The sequence below is a fragment of the Nilaparvata lugens genome, chromosome 11 (genome assembly GCF_014356525.2).
Source record: "Nilaparvata lugens isolate BPH chromosome 11, ASM1435652v1, whole genome shotgun sequence".
Taxonomy (NCBI): Eukaryota; Metazoa; Arthropoda; class Insecta; order Hemiptera; family Delphacidae; genus Nilaparvata; species Nilaparvata lugens.
In genome coordinates, this window is record NC_052514.1 from 15,857,481 (window position 1) to 15,877,274 (window position 19,794).

At 32.2% G+C, this 19,794-nt stretch overlaps 1 protein-coding gene across 3 annotated transcripts in view; it reads left to right on the plus strand.

The window, feature by feature from the left end:
- The window catches only part of LOC111047074, a 29,590-nt gene extending 18,775 nt beyond the window's left edge, over positions 1 to 10,815 (plus strand). For 2 of the 3 annotated variants that reach the window (XM_022332742.2, XM_022332743.2), the window contains exons 2-4: positions 2,538 to 2,803; positions 4,191 to 4,397; positions 5,546 to 10,283. In XM_022332742.2, the coding sequence (XP_022188434.2) occupies positions 2,538 to 2,803; positions 4,191 to 4,397; positions 5,546 to 6,436 (1,364 nt within the window). In that variant the 3' untranslated portion in view covers positions 6,437 to 10,283. Of the gene's footprint in view, positions 1 to 2,537; positions 2,804 to 4,190; positions 4,398 to 5,545 lie in introns of all 3 variants that reach the window. The other variant, XM_022332744.2, reaches the window with a different exon arrangement.
- The last annotated feature ends 8,979 nt before the right edge of the window (positions 10,816 to 19,794 follow it).

The window sequence follows — 19,794 nt, forward strand, 5'->3', positions numbered from 1 at the left end:
TGAACTTTCCAAAATACAATCTTGAATAATTTTTCAAGTCTGCAGTCCTGTTGCCAACAATAATCTTTCTCTTGAAAAGTGGATAATCTCTCATTCTTTTAGATATTGCACTACTGTAAAGATCAGTTTGGACATGTTGATGAGAAACAACATTCAAATTCAAACTCCGTTGTTGTTCTGTTTTTATCCAATTGTTATTTGAACTTTCTATATGGTAGGTTTTAATAGGTATAAATTTTACGTTTATTTGAAATCGTGAAATTTTCTATTTTCGAAAATAGAAAAGGTTTAATTATATATGTTCATGTTTGAAAAACATTGACTTTAGTCTAGAGAACTTGAGAATGAAGGAGAATAAAGTGAATAACTTGAGAATGAAGTTAATAACTTGAGAATAAAGTTGATAACTTTAGAATAAATGTATTAAATGAGCCTGAATTATTCAAAATAATATTCTTTGAATTTCTGATCTGAACTAGCTACGTTTTCTGCTTATACGCTTTTCGTCAATTTCTCGTTAATATTCGAAGATGAGAACAAGGAAGAAGCAGTTATCAGTGATGAAGTCTGATGATGAAGGCTTGTGCAGATCGTTTTCAATCTGCGTGAAGTGAAGCCAAGCGTAACTTCCTTCTCTTTGTTGAGAAGCACTCGCCATTATCTGAAAGTTGTCTTTCCTGTTCAAATCGGTCATTTGAGTAGAGGAGGTTCACTTGAAAATTAATAGGTACTGTTCTGAACGAGAGGATGGGATAGTGTGTCTAATCTGCCTGGATAATCCTATCATTATTTTACTCAAGTAACTTCAACTGAATAATCATATCACTACTGTACATACTTTTTGTATTTGACGGCGAAAAATGTTTTAATTCTTCCAATTATTGGATTGATTGTAGATATTGATTGGATGTTCTGTAGCTATTGATTTCAAATGACCATGCAAAATGGTACACATTAAAATGCACAAGATTGAGTTCTTAGAGAAGACAAACCAAACAATCCACTCTCTGCCTCATCTCCAAGGGAAACATTTATTTGATGATCTCTTGATCCATAGCGAATCGACAAAGAAAAAGAACCTACTCAAATAAGTTGGGGTTCCTCTGTCTATTTGCAATCTCTTCTTTTTATTTGATCACTCCCTTTCCTCTTGGAAACTTCCAAGAATCATGATCGCGAATTCCCTGTTCAGTTTTATTCCATGAATAAGGCATGAGGCTTTTACAGAACTTCTTCGCTTCTTCTTGTGCCAAATTCTCGGACTATGTTTTCTCTCCCTCCCTCCCTTTCACCATCCTTCTTCAATCCACTTCTTTCTTCTTGAGATTAAAATTCACCCCTATTTTTCAGCGACCCCCCTTTTGTCTCGTTTCCATTGCAGCTCTCTTATGTTTGAATTGAACTTTCCAAAATACAATCTTGAATAATTTTTCAAGTCTGCAGTCCTGTTGCCAACAATAATCTTTCTCTTGAAAAGTAGATAATCTCTCATTCTTTTAGATATTGCACTACTGTAAAGATCAGTTTGGACATGATGATGAGAAACAACATTCAAATTCAAACTCCGTTGTTGTTCTGTTTTTATCCAATTGTATATCAATTAGTAAGTCTTCAATCTTATGTTGATTATAAGTAGTATGATGGTTATTATACCATGTATTATTATTATTATAAGATGGTTGATTATAATCCAAGCCCTAAGAAATCATCATATTTCCGTTGATCCATTATGTTCACTTAATCTCCTGAGTCAAAAAATTTCTAGATCACTGTTAACTAGATATCCCAAGTTCTAAAATATATTCAAATTCTTCTTGACTCTGTCTCCCAAGTCAAACTAGACATGAAAATTCCTGTTGACTAGGACTAGCTTTCTAGGACACTTATTGAAACTAATGGTTCATAAATAAATATATTACAGGTTCAAATTGTTTTGTATTTCGCATTATCAGTTCCAAGAAATACCTATTTCCAAATTAGACTATTTCTCAACTGATTATGTTGTCTAAGGTTCGGTTCCTATTACACTCATTTAATTGTGTGGACAATTAAATGTTTATTGAATCTATTGGTTCAATGATTCATTAGATTTGAGAGTCCTGGAAACCTATGAAATGGACTAGCAACCCTATAGATTTTCTATCTTCCGGTATCCGCGGTATCTATTGGCCTAGTTTCAAGGACACTTTTCAATCCAATGGACCATTATGTCTTGAATCAATCAGGTCTACATCTTGCTTGAATTTGGCACGGATCATACAATATGAAAAAAGAATACCAATAGCTATAAATTAATAAACTATTTATCAATTAGGATCTATATTGAATATCGGTTTAATTGTCCATAAGATTTAATAAGTGAGCTAGAAACCGGACCCATTTTTATTATTATTTATTTATTACAATTACAAATCATAATTATAATAAATATAATATGATTGGGAGAATTGTTATATTTTCCATTGTTATAATCAAAAATATACTCTTACCACTATGAATTAGGCTTATGACTGACTTGTACTATTTTGTGTGTTAAGGTACGGTAGGGGACAAGCGGCCAGTAAGTGAGCCAGTAGCAGCAGCCATAAGTGGCAGCCAGCAGTTGTCGCCCAGTAAGGAGCCAGACAGTGGCATGAAATCGCTGGGGAACCAGGTAGCGAATGGGGGCGTGGCCAGCCAAGAGGATGACGACGATATATTCAGCACGAATCGGAGCAGCTACAGCTCATCCTTTTGCCGCGTCGGAGGCGCTAGGCCGACTATGATCAGTGCCAAATACAGGCAGAAAGAGGAACGCAGAAAGGTAATAGAAATTATACAAATAATTCACAGTAATCTTTTAAAAAAATGTGTATTTATTCTATAGTAGGAAGTAATGGATCAACAACACGTTACAGTACAGTTATTACTATAAAGTTACTTCATAAAGTATGAATTTATAAATTGAATATTATGGGAATATTCTACAGCTTAAAGAAGAAATAGAGAAAAGAAGAATGACTGAAAAGAAGACTCTACAACACCATTATGTTTATGTGTAATCACTAATCAAAAGTACAGCATATCATTCATATTTGAAATAATCAAAAATCTATTTTGAATTCCTTTGAATCAAATTTTGGTATTTCGATTAAAGCTGCGTTTAACAAAATGTTAATAACTTTATCCTTATAGACTCTATTAGATTGAACATAACTTATCAGACACATGATGAACATAAAAGTGTTTGTCAAGTTCCGTTCAATCTAATATAATCTTTAAGGATTAAGTGAATCTTTAAGGATTGGTGTAAACGCAGCTTAAGAGGTTTCATTGTCTATGAATAAGACCAAGATTTGCAATTATGAACTGTGACATCAGTGCTTTATTCTGCTTACAATACACTGGACAATCATTATGATTAAAAAACTGTTTGTTTTTCATTCTAAATTCATTTGGAATCACTAAAATAAGGAGAAATACAATGATAGAGAGATGAGAAATTCGTTTTAAGTTTTCAAAACCAATTTATTATGTCGAAAGGAGATTAGTCATAAGTACATGAATTAGTCCAGGAGTTGCACTTGGAATTACGAAGAATTCCAATGGGTTGAGAAAAAATCTTGTTTTGCTGAAAAAATAGGGAAGTAGCTTAGTATGACTTCATGTTATTCCATAATTTGGAATATATCAATAAATTGTTCCATATCTAAACATTATCTGAATAGGCTATGCATTTTCTCATGTAAAATGATGGTAATTAGAGTGTGACGCGATTAAAAAATGAATGAAACTGATATTGATAGAAGATGCTTCTCCTTAATAGCCTGTCCGCTCCGCTATGGATTTATAATTTTAATTAAAGTACCTACCAAAAATACATACACCACCATAATAAAGTGTTGGCTAATTCTATCTTTAACACAGTTAGGCCTATCCTTATGTTTCTGGAGCCGCTAATGAGAGTGTGACACGAGTAAAAAATGAATAAAACTGATAGGTAATAAATCAGAGATGCTTTCTTTCAATAAGTTATTTATAATTTTCAAGTAGGTACCCAAAACACAGTAATATATCACCATAGGAAAATGTTGGCGAATTGTATCTTTCACAAGTCGATATGTTTCTAAACATTGGCTGCGATCTAGGATTGATACCAATAAGCATAATGATGTAATTAAGTTACTAAATAATGTTTTATTCGATGACAGGTGCTGAAGATCTCGATCAGCAAGCTGAAGAAGATCGAGGATCCGGAGAGTTCGCTGAGAAGATCTGTGCTGATCAACAACACGATGAAGCGACTGCAGAGGGAAGCACGCGAGGAGAAACTGCAAAAACAGCAGGCCATCAACTCTGGTTTCAGCCGCTGCTTTGGAACCGACTTCTTCAAGGATGATGAGAACACTATTGATCAGGTGGGTATCATGAAAGCTGGCATCAAACCTCAAATAGCTCAGTTTTCTATGATTTCGACATTATTTTTAATCATATAACTTAATTTATATATACCTTATTTACTTCTATACTTGAAAGATTTCTAACTATCACAACCACTTGAAGTAAGTAAGTTATTAAGAAGAGGTTGTGACTATTATATGTTTAATCGATGTTAGGGATAAGGAATTTAATTTTGCACACCACTTTGCAAGTAAAAATCAGGAAAGCACGCTCCAGTGTAATAATAATTTTTATTTAAAATGAAGTGGATTTTTTGACAGCTCCTCAAGTCTCTTAAATCAAGTGGAAAGAAAATCATTGATAAAATAAGTGATTGATATGCAGTGGAGATTAGAAATTTATTTCTTCTTAATATAACTTGAAATAAGTGGTTTTAGTATCACAACTTGTTTTTTATTCGATATCAGGGATGAGTAATTAATTTTTTTATAATCCTTTGTTGATCTCATAAGTGAGTTTACTAAATATAGCTTCCAAAATAACACCTTCACCACTATAGGATATATAACAAACATGATTTTCTACTTGTGGATAGCTATGAGGGATATGTGAGAAGATCCCAATTTTTCTTAGTCTGTAAAAGAAACTTATTTGGAAAATGTAGTTATTATTTTCGTGTTGGAACAAATAGAGCTGTGAATGATTCATGTTGACAGTTCTTTCATGAAAACGTTTTAGAACGCTCATAAAGCACATGTTTTCCAAGCTACTTCCCAATAGATGGTTGATTTTATGCACTCTTGTAAAGAGAATAAAACTACTAACTATTGCAATCGAGATGCGAGGCAACTTAGATTATCATTTCAATAATGAAACATTGTTCCGTGATTTATGCAAGGAATCTGTTGTACATCTTCCTCACCTACCTCAACAATATTATGGTGGATAATATATTTTATCTATTCCAAAAAACTCATTTTGATGTGTTATAGATCACACCTACATTTAAATAGAAATGAGGAGACCCGCTGCTTGACTGTAGATTTAGAAGCTAGCACGGCAACATGATACTGAGTTATAATGGATAACTCTGAGTAATTTATTTGATTTATGATCTGTGCCTTGGAAGATCTAACTAATGAGTTTGTATTTTGTTGATGTTTAGGTGACATCAGTCCAGTCAAGCAGGAGCAGCGACCAACTGGTGGACATCACCAACCTGCCCGAGCTCACCAACAACACCACCAAGACTGCAACAACATCGAAGCCAACATCAACAACAACAACAACAACCACAGCCACCGTTGTCACGTCCATGTGCTTAGAAGATTGCTTAGGCTGTGACGAGACAATGCCTGACGTTGTCGACACCACGTCGATGCTGTGCGGAGTTGTGACGTCATCAAGTGACGACGACAACAACTGCAGTCCTGCCAACCGCGGCGCCGCGGGACGCAAACGGTCCTTCGACGATGTTGACGACAGCGATGTCCAGGATGTGCTGAGTCAGTTCTACATGCCGCCAACGCCGCGCATGTTGACCTCCATTGATGATGACGAAGACGAGGATGTGAACGTGGTCGATTTGGACACTCCCTGTGAGAAGCGCGCCAGATTAGACTGTGAACAATCGGCTGCCGATCGGTTGAAGAGTATGACACGCTGTCAGAGTTTGACGGAAACTATCGAGCACCGTCTAACAATGCCAGACACCATCGAACACCGTCTAACCATGCCAGACACTATCGAACACCGTCTAGCTATCCCAGACACCATCGAACACCGTCTAACCATGCCAGACACCATCGAACACCGTCTAGCAATCCCAGACACTATCGAACACCGTCTGTCCATGCCAGACACCATCGAACATCGACTGACCATGTCTGAAAACATCGAACAGCGTCTGACTTTGTCGGCGGCACCCAGTGATGTTGTGAGTGAACGTTGCACGTCAACCAGTGCTGCGTCAGCATTCTCCTGCGGACATTCGTCCATGTTCAACGAACTGCAGTCGGTCGTCTATCACAGTCTCATCGCCTCTTTAGAAACGTAACAGACTTTGGCCTTGTTCTAAACACAGACTGCCAATCCCAATGTCTCTGACACCCTATGCAGTCGTAATTGTGGGTTGGTGTTCTTCAAATAGTGTGAGGTTGAGTTAAGGTTCATCAATATTTCTACTCTATCATTACTCACTTTTTTTACACAAAACTACATATTACGATTTACCAAAATCATATGAATAATTGGGTTAGTGTCGAAAGGTCCCATACTTATTGTTTACTTATGTAAACAATGCTACCTAAAACATTCATTGAGCTAGACTCGACGAAATTAGTCAGATATAACCAAAAGTGGTGAGACCTGACTCACACAGTTTATACTTATTTCATTCATTCATTTCAATTATAATTATTTATCGCTAAATTCCACTAATATTGATTAGAATATGAAAATGATTGAATCAGTTTTGTCGACAGTTCGATGATGATTTATCACCATATTTCATAATTATTCGTAATTATTTTTCAGGGTCTTATAAGTACCGTATAGTTTTTTACGCGAGACAGATAGTTTCTTGTCATTAATATTGATATGAATGTAGTATTGTTGAATCAATTTTAGCAAGATATAGTGTCTCAAAATTGCTAGGTTTGATGTATATCAAACAAACAATATGTAATTACAAGGACGGGTTATTGTTTTGGTCTCATGTTTGCATATTTGAACTGGTTTCAAAAGTAGCATTGGGTTTGAGAATCTAATGAGTAGCATTAACACTACTCACGTCACACGGCTATGTGAGATTCATTTGAGTTTCATTATACGATTGTTGAATAATATTGAGTATTATTGGTAATATTTCAATAACAGTCGCGGGGAAATGTTGATCTGTCCGTGGGTTGATTGGATGATTTTAAACATTTTACAACATTGACCAATGTTGCAACAGTGTACGTTTTTTTCAATTCTTAAGAGAATTGAAAAATATTCATAATATGAATTCAATAACACTCATGTGGACATGATAATGTGTCTGTAGGTTGGTTTAAAATATTGGAAATTATTAAAAGTATCGGAAAGAAATGCTACATGGTTAATATTAGTTTATGGAGTTTCATTACAGCTCTCATCTAAAATCTCTATTCTATTCCAATCTTTTACTGAAGACTTTCTTCGTGGTCAAGTTGAAGAACATCAACTCAATTATTGTACTACACTGCATTCTGTGTCATGCTTGTATTGATAGATCGGCAGAAGTGACTTTTGTAAAATATTGTCAATAGAATCGAGCAAGTTGTGAATAGTTGAATATTTTATTTTGTTCATATTGTTGTCTTTGAAGTATTGTAATAATATTTTTAAGGTGCGTTGATTAATTATTAGTCATTGACGATTTATTCTAGATTGATAAGTTGAATTTGTTGCTCATTTTTTTAGATTGTTAATTTCAATACGACATTTGTCTTCTTCACTGGCGATTCTAATGCTTAATTTTTATATGGAAACTTTTGTTATATTTCTTCTAAATAAAACCCAATTGTGCAATTCTCCACTCTTGGAATAGATTTCATATATACTTAACTAGAATTTATTTATCAAATAATATGTGAGACTGAATGACTTATGATTATACTAAAGCAGATTAATCATTATTATCTGCTCTCTGAGACAGCTAGTTTCAAATTGGACTGATCATGATAATTTATGGTTTCTATTGAAAATAGCTGGGTTTTTGTACTTTGAGGTTGAATGTATGATAATCTGAGTCAATCTTAGTACCCTACTCAGAATATTGTCTTCTAAATATTATGTTCCATCTCAAGAAATAATATACAAAAAATGGAGCCACTAAAGACAAAAATATTACAATTGATTTGAAATTCACTAAGATGATTTTCTTGTGAGGCTCATAACTCGTTTCTCAAGTGAAATGGTAGGTTGATTATTCCTAATCAAACGGCCTTTGAATATTTTTAAATATTTATTATTCACAGAAGATTATTTGTATTAAATCTCAAATATCTCCATTCTTCTTATTTCTAATTTTATACTTCCATGGTTTTAATTTGTACTTCCACAATCAGAAATGTAACTATTGATTCTGATTCTTAATTCCAAACTAAGATTAATAGTTCATATTGCTTTGAAATTATAATGATGAATTGAAAGGAAATAGAATTTGAACGATGATGAATTCATATTTATCACCTGTCTGGTGTAGATTTCCTCGATACTGGTTCTAAACGATTATCCACTGATTATTTTGCTCTTCCAATTGTCTCTGTTTCAGGAAATATAATGATTTTTCAGTTATTTGTTCAAATTAAAAACACCTCTCCACTCAAAAACTCCATTTTCAAAACACTTCCAAAATAAGATGAAATCATGATTATGACATCCATTCATCAGAGTGACAGAGTTTTGAATTTTGATGTTGGTTTAGAGTTTGCTCCACAAACAATAGGCTACATAAGATTCAAAATGTGAACAAATTAATGTGAGAATTGTATTGGTATGGAGTAGTTTCCATTAATATTTCTATATTTATTTTAGTTTTATATTTTACAAAAGAGAATACCGTATCTCTTTTCTGTGAGAACTGTAACAATATCTGATGAAAGCTGTCATTTTTCTTATCTTATTCATTCAATTTATTTGTCAAAATATTCTGTCCTCTTTTGAAAAGTTTAAAATTATTAGAAAAACAATGTTATAGTAGTTGAACATTTCACAATTTTAATTATTCAATAGTACCTATTGATATCGAATTTGCATACGACATTGGTGTCAATTTTTAACGCTTGGAGCATTGTTAGAATGCTCCCAAACGCAATTATTGTGTGTAATCTTTTTGAAAATCTCATTGTTTAGATGAAAATCTAGAAACGCTTCTAGTGTAAATGTTTTTCACTTTTCTCAGTATTTGTATCAGATCAAAATTCAAGTTGGTATTCTAAAACTGAAGAAATTGATAGATTATATTATTTAATATGAAATATTGATGAACTTCGTTTGGAAAATTTTGATAATATATTGTAAATGATAACTTACATCCGATCTTTCAAAGCGTATAGTGACTTCTCTAGATATATCTGTGACATTAAAATTAAAAATAGTTCTATTGTTTTATAGAAATTGATAAGTCAATATAAATATATATTTTTATACAGAGAAAAACTTTTTAAAAATTAAAGTATAGAATTTTTACACGGAAATTTGGTATAAGAATTGAAATTTGGAAAGTAAACAGTATTTGTATCATTTAATTGGGTACATGTTCAAGCTTTTTTAATGTATTACCGCACTTTTCTTTGTTACATTGGATGATTTATCCTGACTTGTATTGCAGAGGCTATGAAGTAAACTCTTCTTTTCACAATCAATCATACAAGCTAAACCTTTCTTATCCTTCCTACAAATAATTTTTAGTTTGTGAAAGATGAATTATATTTTTATGTTGACGTTTTTCTGTAAGCAAGCTTCCTTATTCATTTCTCATGAAGGTTTCTAATATATATTATTAGAATCTCAGTTATATTCTTGAAAATATTGTACCCAATCAAATGTGTTATTGCATTGATACACACAAAATTAATTTGTTAAATAATCTGCCAAGTTGAGCAAAGAGAATAAAAGTTAATTTTGAAATTAATATAAATTTGAAGGCAAGTCTTGTATTGACAAGAACTCCCTCAATACAAATCTGTATAATAGTACTGGAAACAATTTCGTTATTATTCGCATCAGGAAAAAACTCCTTAAAACGAAAAATGAAAAAAAAGAGAAATAAATTGAAAACACATCCATGTGGAAGGATGTTGGAAAATTGAAAACGAATGTGGACCAAAAACAGAGATTCCAAATAATTTGTTATGAAATTTGAGTGAAAACATTTTAGAGATTTAATTATTTTATGGTAAGGTATAATAATATATTTATAAAAAATTTCCATTAATAATATTATTTTGTGGAATTGGTTCCAGAAATCATTTTTTGAGGGAACAGAGAAAACAAAAGATAATATTCACTAGTATTGATTGTGAAATGTTCATGAAATACGAACAAAACCACCGTCAATAATTGAATACTTTTTGAATTTGCAAAACCCTGAACAATTTTTTTAAAAGAATTGATAACAGTACAATATATGGATGACGAATCTAGTTCTCATACATCTCAATTCTCTGAATAACGGTCGAAATAACAAACGAAAGAAAATAAATTGAAAGTTGTTGACGTGTAAAAATCAATTTATGTACCAAAAGTTATGTGGTTACCGAAAACAAACAAAATGTATAGTAGTTTTCTTTGGTCATGTTGTGTAAATAAGAATGACATTATATATATAAATATATACCATGCATAAATATTTATGTATTATATCAATAATTACATATAATTATGATATTAAAGTACCTGCAAAAATTATCATATTGTCTTTCATTGACTCCTTTTCATGTTATTATAAGATTATTTTATTAAGATTACTTCATAGAGAAAAGATAGCTTGATATGCTATATTTTCTCTATGATTACACCCAAATAATCTTGGGAGATGATGGCGGTGATTATTTTTTTTTTTAATATAAAAACAATATACTTATAGGTCTAGAAACTATTTCTATATTCTATAGAAACTGATCGACTTATCTAATATATTCATCAGATTAATTGAAAATCATTGATCATCTTATTTGCACAGAATTGAAGATTTACAAAATGTTATTTCTACAAACATTGCTACAGTATTATTTTCCATTATATAATTGTGTTTCAGTTCATTTTGAGAACTAAACTGGAAACGTATACTCTACTGAAAGTAGGATAGCAGTGTATTTCTCACATCCACACTGAAAACTCTGCTGTAAACGTGACTTTGAGATTCAAACAACAAACTTTCTAAAACGTTTGGAATTACAAATGATTCCTCCCTAACGACAAAAATGACAAACTGTTACAACAAGTGATGAAAAATATGTTAAAATTTTCTCATTGTAGACGCAGCTTCATGAAGAATCTGGGAATAATCATAAATTGAGTTCGATGAGAAAGTAAAAATGATCTCACCTGATAGAAAATGTTGAACAAGGAAATTATTGCCTCTTTTATTGGAGATAATATCAATGTCAAGAAGAAGAGATTCATTAGCAGTTTTATCTAATTTATTTATTAGAATAAGGAGTTTATTAGATACTAGCTGGCCTGGCGAACTTCGTACCGCAAAATATTTAGTGCATCTCATAACAAACTAGCTGGATGCACATCTTAGGAGGCGCGATGTGGCATTTTGCATCCAGGTGCTTCTTGCTTATATTGGTTTGAATGGAAGAGCTCGCAAACACTGAATCGGGCATGGCGTGGAACGGTGTGATAAGGCAATCTCCATAAGAACAACACTTTGTATCACCAAGCCGCGCCTCCTCAGGTGTGCTTAGTCTTATCTTAATCTGATGCACTATATTTTTATGAAAATTATCCAACAATCAGTATTTACGTTTATAATATCTCAATATGGACTTCCTATGTGCTTAGTTAGTTGTGCAGCAGTTTGTATTTTTAGATATACAGTCGAACCTCTCTATAACGAACCTCCACTTGACGAAATCCTCTACACAACGAATTTTTACCAGGTCCCATGACATTTTGGAGTTTTGGCTGCTTATTTACCTCTATTCAACGAATTTCGGACCTCTCAACAACAAAGTTTTCTCTTGACTTCAACATACAAAATGTAGTGTGTATAGGAAGCAGACGATCATTTTCAAGGAATTGTTTAGTTTCAGCAGAAAGGTCAAAAGGTCAATAGACTAAAAATAATGGCAATTCAGGAAGGAAGAAGATGGGTGGTGGACAGACAATAGAGGTTGAAAGACATGTCGGAAATTGAATGCAAGTTACTCTAAATTGTATTTCAAGAACTTGTCATTTGTAGACCAGGCAGGTGAACGAGTGGACTTTCTAAATCTTGCTTTTGTCACACATTTCAATTCTTTGAACTGACTAAGATGATGATGGTTGTGACGAACTTGAGGAGAAGAATCCGTCAGATCAAGAAGTTCTAGAAGCTTTAAAAATTATCAGGCAAGGATTAAATCTGAAAAATAGTGTATCAGCCTTTTTATGTTCGACTGTTTGAATAGTGATGTGAGTCGTTTATTGAACATGATGTTTTATTCAAATGCAAAATTCAACCAAAAATTACTCACTTTTTCAAATAAAACATTAAAAAATAGGGAAGTTGAGTTATTATAATATTTATAGTGGAGTTATTGACAAAATTACCGTATTTTGCGTTCAATTCAATACAGTAGTAGTGTAAAAAGTACTAAAAAATCTTTGGTGAAGGAAGTTGAAAAATATTGTTACTGAGTATGTACTTTGATTAAACTCTACTAATAGTACAAATCAAGCTTTCTAGAAATAAATTGGTGAGTTTACTTACCTATTACATTCTATAAATATTCAAAAAACAACTATTTTTTATTTTAAACAGCATGAATTTTCAAATTTCCATATTAATATTGGCCTAATAGGTACCCTACCTACGTTCGCGATGATATATTTTATGTACCATATTCATTTATTTACGGCCGTGATACCATATTACAAGATCCATAAGATCGTGGTAGTTTTCTTGACAGAACGACCTCTCAATAACGAATACCTTTCAGCAGCGAATTTTTTCTCGGGATAATCGACTTCGTTATACAGAGGTTCGACTGTAGTTAAATGCAGCTTGCTGGAAAATTGAATGGTATATCTCCTTGCTGCTGATTTTCCCGTGCATATTCTAAATTTACAGCATTTCGAGCTCTACGACCCAAGTTTGGACGTCGTTCGCACGGTGGCATTATTATTAGAATTAAAATTTTGTAAATCAGTAGAAAGAAAATAGAAAGACAGATCTACCGACAGCTGTTGGATGACGCAATGATTATAACAGCTGATTTTTATTTCTGTGTGTGGCCAGCTCAAAAATCTTCTCCCATACGGATTACATGTAAACTTTGAAGGTCCGTAGGAAAGAGTCCTGAAGTTGGATTATAAATTTGATATGCCGTAAACATGCTCCTGAACATAACAAACACAACTACTAGTAGTTCTGTGAACAGTAGACCTCACGCATTATTCTCATCAACAAGTACCTACCAGATGTCAACTGTTTTAAATGTTAACAAACTCAGTTCACGTTTGAATTTGTATTCCATATGATATCAGTGATATCATATCCAGTTCCGTGATGATCTTTCTATCTGATGAAAATTATTTTTTTAGAATAAAAAATATTATAATTTCTCCCAGCATTATTTAGTTCATTCGTTTATTTTCATTCACCTATTAAATTAGTTTTTTCGAATGTGAGGATATTGATACTGATGGGCACGCATAATAATACCATGACTGCAAAATATCAAGAACTTTTATTGAAACCAAAGACCTTAAAGCTGCGATTAGACCAAATTTATTCAAAAAATGTTAATAACTCAATCCTTTTAGATTATATTAGATTGAACATAACTTATTATACACATGATGAACATATGTGTTTGTCAACTTCCGTTCAATCTAATAGAATCTATAAGGATTAAGTTATAACTATTTTGTTAATAACTTTGGTGTCAACCCAGCTTAAAGATGCATACCTCTTTAATGTCTTTGATTGAAACTATAGACCTTATACAAATACAGTAATAGACTGGATTCTCCACACATCTGTGTAATCACTTGTCAGCTGATTTATGATGAATAATTCTATAGTCTGATTTTTACTCTAATATTGGCGTATGAAGGAGGCTCCTTTTTCCTTTTATATTATCCTTGAAATGCAAAATTTCCAAAAACCTTGTATATACGTCGACGCACAATTTAAAAAGGAACATACCTGTCAAATTTCATGAAAATCTATTACCGCGTTTCGCCGTAAATGCGCAACATATAAATATATAAACATTTAAACATTAAGAGAAATGCCAAACCGTCGACTTGAATCTTAGACCTCACTTCGTTCGGTCAAAAATTGAATTTAAATTTAAATTAAGAAAATCATCAAATTCAGTGCACACATAAAAAAAAAGTTGATGAATGTCAAAATTTGAGGCTCGATTTTTATTTATATAGATTTTCCAACCGAGTCACCTCCATGTTGAAAAAATCCTGGATCAAAATTACAAATAGGCTTGGGCTACTATGAGCATAAGCTTTAGTGTCTACTGTGTATATACTGATTTTTTTTGGTCGATGCCAATGACTGGGGTTTTCAGATAGGCAGTGTCGAGATTCTCTGCCCGAAAAGAGGTTCCCTGTAAAAATCCTGCAGTAAGTAGAGTGACTTGTCTAGGAGTAAATTTCTACTGTGGTGTAGAACCAAGAGTCCCGTGTTTCCAGTTTATTTTTCACTGTGGTATAGAACCAAAAGTCCCGTGTCTCCTGAATTTGTCTAGGAGCCTTCTTTTGCAGTAGAAGCACATCGTGGACAGCTGGTGCGTGACCCCAAACAATACTGCTCTGATCCACCACATATCTCAGCTTTCGGAGGAGGTACTGCACTCTGAACAATTTCCTGCATATTTGGTTCACATGATTATTCCAGCTCAATCTCTCATCCAATCAGAATCCTAACAGTTTTACTGAATCAGATGCATTTAATTGTCAGCTGAGCTTTAGTGTTTACGAGTTTGTGTTTCTTGAATAGTTCCAAATTTTCTCAAATAACTCAATATTATTAGTTAAAAGTGGTAATTGAGTGGAATATTTCTAATAAATTTATCAATTTAAGCCATCTAAATTCAAAATTTATAGTTTTAATGTTTATTTTGGACCAAAATTTTATAAAAATTGTACACGTGAAATTCTAACCTTATCTTGGACTTTGTCACCTATAAATTTGGAAGAAGAATAGCACAAGGACTACCTTATTATTTTATCTTTCAATGTTATTACTACATTAGTGTCATTTGCATTGTAAATAAATAAAAATAAAATTGTCTTTTCAATGAGCAAACCAAGATGTTTGTCTTCTCCTAGAAGAAAATAGATTGCTGTAGACTGCTGTTTGACATTGGGGGGACCTAATGAGGGGTCTGGGGGGTCCATGGTGATTTTTGAAGCTTATTTTACTTAAAATCCTCTTACTCGGAAGTGGTAAATTAGTGGGTAGATAAATAAAGTTCTGAGTTAATAGTTTTAAGTTTTACTAAATAGAAATTATTTACAAAAAAACAGCCTAAAACAGCATTAGTAATTGTATTATTTGATTTGATTACTAGCTATAATTTGAATTTTCAATAAAGTTGGCTAAATCGCACGTCCAGTGCCACCTCACCTTTCATCAAATTTTTGGTTGGGATTGATTAAGGATGATATTTTGAACATAAAATCACAAGAAATATACGGCGCTCACTCATCATAATTTTTTAAAAAAATAATTTAGTTCTACTAACCTCACTTTGTTCACAAGATTTTAAACACCTCTAATATATTATATTCACAGTTAAATTGGTTTCAATTGTACCTGAATGACACTTCAAAACATGCAGATCACTTATTCTTAACGATAAACTTCAAAATCTTTCTTAAATATTATCAAACAGTACTTCATTAAGATATATTTTTCTGTTTTTCCAGGGACCAGAAATCAATTTAATATTCACTGGACTTTGTTACAAATATCGATGATCGATAAATAAATTCGATATTGATTTGTGAACTATCAATAAGTGATGCACATATAGAGAAGCTATCATTAGAAAAATGCAATAAATTTATTCGTATTTCATTATGAGTTTGAGTTCAATGAGTTTATTTCAATAAATACTTGAAAATATTCAAATTGTTTCATTTTTCCCACCAATCTCGTCAATAAAACTTGAAAACATCACAATGGATGTGAATTTTTCTATATAATTGAATACTACTCTAGTAAAATGTTAAATTCTCCATTATATAATTCGCCCGTTGTCAATGTTTTTGAAAGTGAACCCAACTACAACGCTGTAGTGAGGTCCATGCTGTAATGGTAATGTTTACTCAGCACTGGTATTGCTTTCCTTGTCTATAATTCAACAAAGCGGATAGAGCTGCCTCTTTTTCGATTTGCTCTGTTGCCAGATCGTCTTTTTACAATGTGAAATTATAAAATTATTGAAAAGATTTGCTCTGTTGCCAGATCGTTTTTTTACAATGTGAAATTATAAAATTATTGAAGAATATAATTTATTGATTAATTGACCAAGCAAAGTGAGATCTTAGATTCAAGTCGACGGTTTTGTATTTATTTCTATTCATGTTTATATGTTTTTTTTTTATATTTATGTTTATATGTTCTGCATTTATAGTGATATGCAGCAATAGTATTTCATAAAATTTGACTTTCACACTTTCATGAAAGTCTTTAATGTAAAAGGGTTGGGGTTTAGGTTATTTCAAGTTATATTTCATGAGGTGAGGTTAGGTTTTTGCTTTAAATTTGCAATATGCTAGAAAGGGCTAAAATACAGGTAGAATTATGGTTTTTGATATTTCAAAGGTGAAAAGATAGGTAAGGGGGTTAGGATTTTGCTTTGAAATTGCAATATGCTAGAAGGGATTACAGGTTTTTACAAAGATTTATGTTTAATAATGTTTTAAATATAAAAGGATAGGTTAGGGGGTTAGGATTTTGCTTTGAAATCTAGAGTGTTGAATATGAAAGGGTTAGGGGTTAGGTTATTTCAATTTACATTCAATAATGTTTCATGAGGTTAGGTTAGGTTTTTGCTTTAAATTTGCAATATGCTAGAAAGGGCTAGGAAACAGGTAGAATTATGGTTTTTGATATTTCAAAGGTGAAAAGATAGGTTGGAGGGTTAGGATTTTGCTGTGAAATTGCAATATGCTGGAAGGGATTACAGGTTTTTACAAAGATTTATTTTTATTGATGTTTTAAATATAAAAGGATAGGTTAGGGGGTTAGGATTTTGCTTTGAAATCCAGAGTGTTGAATGTGAAAGGGTTAGGGGTTAGGTAATTTCAAGTTATATTTAATAATGTTTCATAAGGTTAGGTTAGGTTTTTGCTTTAAATTCTCAATATGCTAGAAAGGGCTAGGAAACAGGTGGAGTTATGGTTTTTGATATTTCAAAGGTGAAAAGATAGGTAAGGGGGTTAGGATTTTGCTTTGAAATTGCAATATGCTGGAAGGGATTACGGGTTTTTACAAAGATATATGTTTAATAATGTTTTAAATATAAAAGGATAGGTTAGGGGATTAGGATTTTGCTTTGAATCCAGAGTGTTGAATGTGAAAGGGTTAGGGGGTTAGGTTATTTCAATTTACATTCAATAATGTTTCATGAGGTTAGGTTAGGTTAGGTTTTTGCTTTAAATTTGCAATATGCTAGAAAGGGCTAGGAAACAGGTAGAATTATGGTTTTTGATATTTCAAAGGTGAAAAGATAGGTTAGAGGGTTAGGATTTTGCTTTGAAATTGCAATATGCTGGAAGGGATTACAGGTTTTTACAAAGATTTATGTTCATTAATGTTTTAAATATGAAAGGGGAGGTTAGGGGGTTAGGTTTTTGCTTTGAAATTACAATAATTATGCTGACTTAGTTATAGTGTTTTTTTAACATTAGTTAAATAACAACCGTTATATTCTATTAATTATATTATTGGGAAGTATTCTTCTTTTATTGAATGAAATGATGATAGTATATTGATTATTATATCGAATTTAATGATAAATCATCATTGGATAATAATATATCCTCATGAAAATGGAATGACGGCTCCAGTTACAGTGCTCGGTAACCATCATCACAAAGAACGTTACATTCAATGATCCTCATGAAAATGGAATGACGGCTCCAGTTACGGTGCTCGGTAACCATCATCACAAAGAACGTTACATTCAATGATCTAACGGGGAAAAAACCATTACTAACGCATGTGCGATACGGAGCTGTCTGAGACCGAGAGTGGTTTGTTCTTTCTTCATTGTTAACATAACCTCATTCTTATTTGTTGTGTGCCACTTCAGAAATTCAATTCAATTTTTTTGATATTTTAATTCTGCTCTTAGGTTGAAATTTATAGTACAGACACATTTTTTTTGTTCCTTTCCCATTGAAAAAAATAAGTCGGTATCTTTAAAAATAGTTGAGATACAATTTGTGCCATGATTAGTCACATTTATACACTATTTTCTATTAACTGACTAAACGTCTGCTACATATTCAAGCAATTTTTAGTTCTAATTTCTATTGTGTAGAGATGGAACGTAAGTAAAGTTGATATACTGATTATGTCATATGATATATTGATTATGAACGGAAAGTTAATATACTTTCGAAATAATAAAGATTTCAATTAGAATTATTATTTTATTCAATGAATATTGAAAATTCAATTTTTAACGAATTAAAAATGTATTCACTTGATATAAAAAAGCAAACTGCTAACTGTATCAAGATGAACTGTATTACATTGAACGGAATTTGACAAACTCGTATATCATGTGTATGGTAAGTTATGTTCAATCTAATAGAATCTTTATTAACGAGATTTACTGCAATTGATATTCAAATGCAGTAAAAGGTTAGGTTTACTTCTAAATAAATTGTGTACACTCTCATCATTCTTCCCACATCATGTCAATATGAGCAATGAGCATAGAACTTGGAAAGAATAGAGAGGTTAACTGATCACAGTTCCACGAAACTGGCCTTTTTGATATATCGATATATTGGCAATGAATAATATGTATTACATCGATATGTACTGTATCGACCTTTCAATAATTTGATCTTGATATTCCATAATCAAAATGGCTGGCTCTAATAGGTTAAATGCATGTAAAATTGTGCAACTTTGAACTTTGTTTATTTTAAAAACAATAGTGAGCGCCGTTTATTTCTTGTGATTTTGGGTTCAAAATAACATACTAAATCGATCCCAACCAAAAATTTGATGAAAGGTGAGTTGGCACTGGACGTGCGATTACACCTTGACGTAGTTCCACTTTTCCTTAATTACATCGATAAAACGATGTCGATGGTGCCTGATCTCGATATTCTTGCAATCGACGTTCGACGATTCGATCTGTCAAGTGTCAACTTTAATTTTCAATATTGACATCACTCAAGTCATAAAAATGGAGAAATGAAGTAATATTTTCTGAATATTATTGAAAAATACGTGGCCAATGTTATGTCTAGTAGTAAGAAAATTTGTGATCGTATTTTGGATTGGGAAAGTAATGAAAATCCACTTGCTCCTCTGAGTATTTTTAAAGCATATTTTACTTAAAATCCTCTTATTCGGAGGTGGTGAATTAGTGGGTAGATAAATTAAATTCTGAGTTTATAGTTTTAAGTTTTACTAAATAAAAATTATTTACAAAAAGAAACAGTCTAAAACAGCATTAGTAA